The sequence below is a fragment of the Dendropsophus ebraccatus genome, chromosome 7, assembly GCF_027789765.1.
Source record: "Dendropsophus ebraccatus isolate aDenEbr1 chromosome 7, aDenEbr1.pat, whole genome shotgun sequence".
NCBI classification, from domain to species: Eukaryota; Metazoa; Chordata; class Amphibia; order Anura; family Hylidae; genus Dendropsophus; species Dendropsophus ebraccatus.
This window is the reverse complement of record NC_091460.1, coordinates 15,115,539-15,122,994: the sequence shown is the minus strand read 5'-3', so window position 1 is coordinate 15,122,994 and position 7,456 is coordinate 15,115,539. Positions and strand designations below refer to the sequence as shown.

The following is a 7,456-nucleotide window of genomic DNA, read 5'->3' as shown; positions in this document are numbered from 1 at the left end:
TATAGGGACTGTGCCGGGGATCTCCTCTCTCCATGATATTTATGTGCATGTACTGGCGGTGTCTGTGTGTATATAACTCTGCCCGGGCACTATCAGGATGATAATACCGCACACCCTGCACCGCTATCACACCGCCCAGATTTTCTTTATGTTGATGTTTGTGTCCTTAAATGGAGCCGACTCTGCCCCCTCAGCATCAGCCGCACGAGACCCCACCCCGAGCAGAGACCATGGCAAACACTGTTAGAAAACTGCAGCAGTTTATTTACATAGCACCGAAACGCGGGGGTGGTATGGAGGGCGGCACAGTATGTTGGGCTTCTCTGTGGGGGGGATGGTAAGGAGGGCGGCACAGTATGTTGGGCTCCTCTGTGGGGGGGATGGTAAGGAGGGCGGCACAGTATGTTGGGCTCCTCTGGGGGGGGGGGTATAGAGGGTGGCACAGTATGTTGGGCTTCTCTGGGGGGGGGGGGGTATAGTGGGCAGCATAATATGTTGGGCTTCTCTGGGGGGGTATAGAGGGCGGCACAGTATGTTGGGCTCCTCTGAGGGGGGGATGGTAAGGAGAGCTGCACAGTATGTTGGGCTCCGGATGGTAAGGAGGGCGGCACAGTATGTTGGGCTCCGGATGGTAAGGAGAGCTGCACAGTATGTTGGGCTCCGGATGGTAAGGAGGGCGGCACAGTATGTTGGGCTCCTCTGAGGGGGGGATGGTATGTTGGGCTCCTCTGAGGGGGGGATGGTATGTTGGGCTCCTCTGAGGGGGGGATGGTATGTTGGGCTCCTCTGAGGGGGGGATGGTATGTTGGGCTCCTCTGGGGGGGGGGTATAGAGGGCGGCACAATATGTTGGGCTTCTCTGGGGGGGGGGGGGTATAGAGGGCGGCACAATGTGTTGGGCTCCTCTGGGGGGGGGGTATAGAGGGCGGCACAATATGTTGGGCTCCTCTGAGGGGGGGATGGTATGTTGGGCTCCTCTGGGGGGGGGGGGGGGGTATAGAGGGCGGCACAATATGTTGGGCTTCTCTGAGGGGGGGGTGGTTTAGTATTTTGGCCTCCTCAGAGGGTCATGCTTCCGCTCAGCTCCTTCTCTAGCGCTTGCACAGCCTGGTGGCTGAGGAACAGCAGCGCCCCCTGTGGGATGAACTTGTCCAGTGTCAGCTCCACCTTATCGGCCCGGAGGATGGTGTTGCTGCTGTGCGTCAGGAGGCGCAGGGTCTCTAGCAGATACTTCACCATCATCCTCAGCGTCATCTCGCCCAGCGTCAGGTTCTCGTGGGGGTCACAAATGAGAGAGAAGCCCAGGGCGTGCACCCCCACCCACAGCACTGTCACCTCCTGCAGGAAGGGCGCCCCCGCCGGCAGCCCCAGCACTCCCACATCCTCCTCATGCAGAGAGACAGTCTCCTCCGGGACGTGGGCGGTAAAGTCAGCGGTGGGACGAGCGGAGAGCTGCCGCCTCAGGAGACACTGCGACTCCACCTGTCTGAGGGGACAGAGACAGCAATGCGTTATGGGAGGGACCAGGAAGCCATGCTGCCCCCTGCTGGATTATTATATTATATTACCGGGCCACATCCGCCATTTGCTCCTTCCTGCTGACTGTCTCCTTCTCCAGGAAGTGTTCATCCATCCGATGCTGCTCGTCCACAAACCGGCAGGAGAAGAGACGCTGATACAGGACCCTGCAGGGCTCCCCGCCACCAGGGGGCCCCACTGTATGGATGATGAAGCCGTATACCATAGTGCCACTCTGCAATACAACACAGCAGTGTGAGGGGGAGACATGGGCCGGGGATATATTATACACTGTACATTATAACCCTGGGACCCCCCACAGTCACTCACCTCCTGTGGATCAGGGATAGGACTCCAGGTGCTGAGGTCCTCCGCTCAAACTGCAGGGGAGAGAGAACATGAGATACTGCGGTGATAACACAGCACAGGATGACATCACAGTCCGATAACATCACAGCCACATAACAGCCAAGGATGACATCACAGTCCCATATCACAGCACAGGATGACATCACAGCCCCATATCACAGCACAGGATGACATCACAGTCCGATAACATCACAGGATGACATCACAGCCCCATAACACAGCACAGGATGACATCACAGCCCCATAACACAGCACAGGATGACATCACAGCCCCATAACACAGCACAGGATGACATCACAGCCCCATAACACAGCACAGGATGACATCACAGCCCCATATCACAGCACAGGATGACATCACAGTCCGATAACATCACAGGATGACATCACAGCCACATAACAGCACAGGATGACATCACAGCCCCATAACACAGCACAGGATGACATCACAGCCCCATAACACAGCACAGGATGACATCACAGCCCCATAACACAGCACAGGATGACATCACAGCCCCATAACACAGCACAGGATGATATCACAGCACAGGATGACATCACAGCCCCATAACACAGCACAGGATGACATCACAGCCCCATAATACAGCACAGGATGACATCACAGCCCCATAACACAGCACAGGATGACATCACAGCCCCATAACACAGCACAGGATGACATCACAGCCCCATAATACAGCACAGGATGACATCACAGCCCCATAGCACAGCACAGGATGACATCACAGCCCCATAATACAGCACAGGATGACATCACAGCCCCATAACACAGTACAGGATGATATCACAGCACAGGATGACATCACAGCCCCATAACACAGTACAGGATGACATCACAGCCCCATATCACAGCACAGGATGACATCACAGCCCCATAACACAACACAGGATGACATCACAGCCCCATATCACAGCACAGGATGACATCACAGCCCCATAACAGTACGGGATGACTCCTCCAGACACGCTGCCGCTCCTCATACCTGTTCCGCCGTGTCTATACTGAGCCGCATACACATGCAGCAGCCAAGATATAAAACTTCTTGTCACATGACCGCTTTACAATGTACGTCACTTCCGGTCTACATTAAGGGGGATGCCGGGATTTGTAGTCACTTTGGCGGTTCGGTTCCTTCGGTTAAATTATCAAAGAAGCTGCCGGAGGAAAAGCCGGTGACCATCTGACCGCAACAACGTACAGTGCCGCTTCAGAGCGCCGCTAGTGGTGACTTGTAGAGACTCAACCGTTACTATAACACATTGCCGGAAACCGATGATATCGGTGCGCCATCTAGTGTTTTATTATAGACAGTGCAGCCATTGTAATATACCCGATCAGTGGACTTCGCGCGCCACCCTGTGGTTACATATAGTAAGTACAGTCATGGCAAGTATAATGGTGGCTGATAATTATCGATCTAATCAGTGCGTCACCTGCAATCATCACTGCACTTACTACAGGTGACCACTGGGGGGCAATGATCATATCGATCAGTCACCATTGTACTTACCATGACTGCACTTACCACAGGTGACCACTGGGGGGCAATGATCATATCGATCAGTCACCATTGTACTTACCATGACTGCACTTACTACAGGTGACCACTGGGGGGCAATGATCATATCGATCAGTCACCATTGTACTTACCATGACTGCACTTACTACAGGTGACCACTGGGGGGCAATGATCATGACTGCACTGCATGACTGCATATTAATTCAGTGCCCCCCAGATCTGTGATTGCTGCCCCCCTGACAGATCTGTATAACCAATCCCTGCTAACAGGAGATGTTCCTGATGATTGGAGAACGGCCAATGTTATACCAATCCACAAGAGGGGGAATAGAGAAGAGCCCAGTAACTACAGGCCAGTGAGCCTGACATCTGTAGTAGTGAAAATGATGGGAACTCTTCTAAAAAAGAAGATAATAGATCACCTAAGAATCAACAATTTGATGGATCCAAACCAGCATGGCTTTACTGAGGGCCGATCATGTCAGACTAATCTCATTGATTTCTTTGATTATGCCACAAAAGTGCTGGATGAAGGTGGTGCTGTGGATATCGTCTATCTGGACTTCAGCAAAGCCGCAGATACAGTTCCCCATAAAGAGCTGATAGAGAAGTTGGAGAAAATTGGACTTAATCCCTGGATAGTTCAGTGGATTTGTGGTTGGCTGAAGGAGAGATATCAGAGGGTTGTTGGTAATGTTGTATATTCCGAGCAGAGACTGGTTACAAGTGGTGTGCCACAAGGGTCTGTTCTGGGTCCTATTCTTTTAAATATGTTTGTAAGTGACATAGGAGAAGGGTTGGTAGGTAAAGTTTGTCTGTTTGCTGACGACACAAAAGTGTGCAATAGGGTGGATATTCCTGGAGGTGTCAGTAATATGGAAAATGATTTAGCTTTGCTAGATAAGTGGTCCAAACATTGGAAATTGAAGTTCAATGTTTCCAAATGTAAAATAATGCACTTGGGGAGGAGGAATCCTCTATCCGAGTATCACATCGGCAGTACTGTGTTGGAAAAGACTTCAGAAGAGAAGGATTTAGGGGTAGTGATATCACACAGCCTTAAAATGAGTCACCAGTCCAACCGGGCGGTGGAGAAAGCAAATCGTATGCTGGGGTGTATATATATAATGGTATGCTGGGGTGTATAGCTAGAGGTATAACCAGTAGGAAGCGGGAGATTGTGATCCCGCTGTATATATATATAATGGTATGCTGGGCTGTATATATATATATATATATATATATATATATATAATGGTATGCTGGGCTATATATATATAATGGTATGCTGGGGTGTATAGCTAGAGGTATAACCAGTAGGAAGAGAGAGAGTGTGATCCCGCTGTATAGAGCTCTGGTGAGGCCACATCTGGAATACTGTGTCCAGTTCTGGAGACCTCACCTAAAAGAGGACATTGATAAAATAGAACGGGTCCAAAGACGGGCTACAAAAATGGTGGAGGGTGTGAGGCATAAACCATATCAGGAAAGACTTAAAGATTTGAATCTGTATAGTCTGGAGGAAAGACGGGAAAGGGGGGACATGATTGAAACCTTTAAGTATGTTAAGGGACTAAATCATGTTCAAGAGGGGAGTGTTTTTAGTAAAAAACTGAGCTCAAGAACAAGAGGACACAGTGAGAGGTTAGTTTGGGGAAAGATTAGAAGCAATGTAAGAAAATATTATTTTACTGAAAGAGTAGTAGATACCTGGAACAAACTTCCAGCAGAGGTGGTTGGTAACTCTACAATAACAGAATTTAAACACGCCTGAGATATATCTATCCTAAGATAATAAGAAAGAAAATACTAAAAGGGCAGACTAGATGGACCCAATGGTCTTTTTCTGCCGACAATCTTCTATGTTTCTATGTTTCTATCAGTCACCATTATACTTACCATGACTGCACTTACCACAGTTGACCACTGGGGGGCACTGAACATGTTTCTATGTTTCTATCAGTCACCATTATAATTACCATGACTGCACTTACTACAGGTGACCACTGGGGGCACTGAACAACAGGTCAACAAAAAAAATTTTTTTTACTGGTGTCCAAAATATTTTAATGAATTTGGGGTATTTTTGGGGTGCTGATTCTGAATATGCTATCAGTTTTGCCAGATTGGCTCAAGTTTTTGAGATTTATAGCACTTGTTGGTAAATGCGACGCATCATCTCATTAATTTCTTTGGATTAGTACTTGAACTGAGCAGTTCTCAATATAGTTTTTTGTTAATTAGTGTTCTAAAAGTTTGTTCATAGCTTGATTTTTGCACTAACTTTATGTTGTTGTCTGTTTTCCAGTGAAAAGCATGAACTCATCAAGAAGAAGTTGTCTTAACGATCCAGACTCATGCTGCGTTTACACAGACAGATTTATCTGACAGATCTTTGAAGCCAAAACCAGGAACAGACTATAAACAGGGATCAGGTCATAAAGGAAAGACTGGGATCTATCCTCTTTTCAAATCCATTCCTGGCTTTGGCTTCCAAAATCTGTCAGATAAATCTTTCTGTGTAAACGCACCCTCATTCTGTTACATTTGTGGTGAATATACACTGCAAAAACATAGAAGAAACATAACAGACTTCATAAAAAAAGTGTATTTGGCCTATTTTGGGGTTATGCTTGGGGCACCACACATAGTGTGCAAAGCATGTATCGAATTATTACGAAAATGGAGCAAAGGACAAAGAAAAAGCTTCAAACTAGTTAAAATAAACTAAAATCAACATTTACTTTGTTAAATTTATTGTATTCATGACAATATCAATAAAGTTAATGCGCGTGTAGCAAATTACGTCTTTTTTTTTACACATTTCACGAAAAATCTCAAAAACTTGAGCCAATCTGGCAAAACTGATGACATATTCAGAATCAACACCCCAAAGTTACCCTAAATTCGTTGAAATATCTTTGGCCCCAAAAATGCTGTTGACCTGTGTTATCAGTCACCATTGTACTTACCATGACTGCACTTACTACAGGTGACCACTGGGGGGCACTGAACATATTAATTATCAGTCACCATTGTACTTACCATGACTGCACTTACTACAGGTGATCACTGGGGGGCACTGATGATATTGATTATCAGTTACCATTGTACTTAACATGACTGTACTTACTACAGGTGACCACTGGGGGGCACTGAACATATTGATCAGTCACCATTGTACTTACCATGACTGCACTTACTACAGGTGACCACTGGGGGCACTGAACATATTAATTATCAGTCACCATTATACTTACCATTACTGTACCTACTACAGGTGACCACCAGGTGGACACTGATTACATTCATTGTCATTCACCATTGTACCTACCAAGATCGCACTTAGTACAGGTGACCACTAGGGGCGCGCTGTACATATACATTATCATTCACCACTGTACTTGCCGCACTTACTATCAGTGACCAATGGGGGCGCACTGATCATATCAATAACTATATCTAGAGATGAGCGAACCTGGAGCATGCTCGAGTCGATCCGAACCCGAACATTCGGCATTTGATTAGTGGTGGCTGCTGAAGTTGGATAAACCCCTAAGGCTATGTGGAAAACATGGATATAGTCATTGGCTGCATCCATGTTTTCCAGACAACCTTAGAGCTTTATCCACGTTCAGCAGCCCCCGCTAATCAAATACCGAACCCGGTTCGCTCATCTCTCTAACTATATCTGTTATCAGCCATGTCAGGCATAAAGGCAGAACCAGGGGCAAGGAGGCCACAAAAGTGGGGGTTGGGCAGTGTGACACCCAGTGGCCATTAAACATATAGGGCAGGATCTCTGCTTGCTGTCAGTGAGCGGGAACATTCCTATATTCAATGACTGCAATCCTGTACAGACCTCACACTTCTTGGTTCTTGGTAGAATAGAAAACCAGGCCCATCCCTCCTGAGAGTTCCCAGACTCCCCAGCAGGGGGCAGTGTTGCCCAATAAATTCTTATGTGACCTCTGGTAAACCTGACCTCAGATCTCACCTTGTGTAAGAGCAGAAGAGTCAGAGAGATCA

The 7,456-nt window shown here is 47.5% G+C and overlaps 1 protein-coding gene across 1 annotated transcript; it reads right to left on the bottom strand.

Moving 5' to 3' along the window:
• Positions 1-243: 243 nt before the first annotated feature.
• On the bottom strand, positions 244-3,161 carry AP5S1 (adaptor related protein complex 5 subunit sigma 1). Its single transcript, XM_069976281.1, has 4 exons — positions 2,891-3,161; positions 1,848-1,897; positions 1,568-1,752; positions 244-1,485 (listed from the first exon to the last, which is right to left on the bottom strand). Exons 3-4 carry the CDS (start codon positions 1,741-1,743, stop codon positions 1,059-1,061), a joined length of 603 nt encoding a protein of 200 aa, XP_069832382.1. The 5' UTR covers positions 1,744-1,752; positions 1,848-1,897; positions 2,891-3,161; the 3' UTR covers positions 244-1,058.
• Between the last annotated feature and the right edge of the window lie 4,295 nt (positions 3,162-7,456).

Coding starts and splice junctions, on each gene's coding strand:
- AP5S1 (XM_069976281.1), bottom strand. CDS start 1,743: ATGGTATACGGCTTCATCATCCATACAGTGGGGCCCCCTGGTGGCGGG. Junction 1,486..1,567: donor CAAATGGCGGATGTGGCCCG/GTAATATAATAT, acceptor CTGTCCCCTCAG/ACAGGTGGAGTCGCAGTGTC.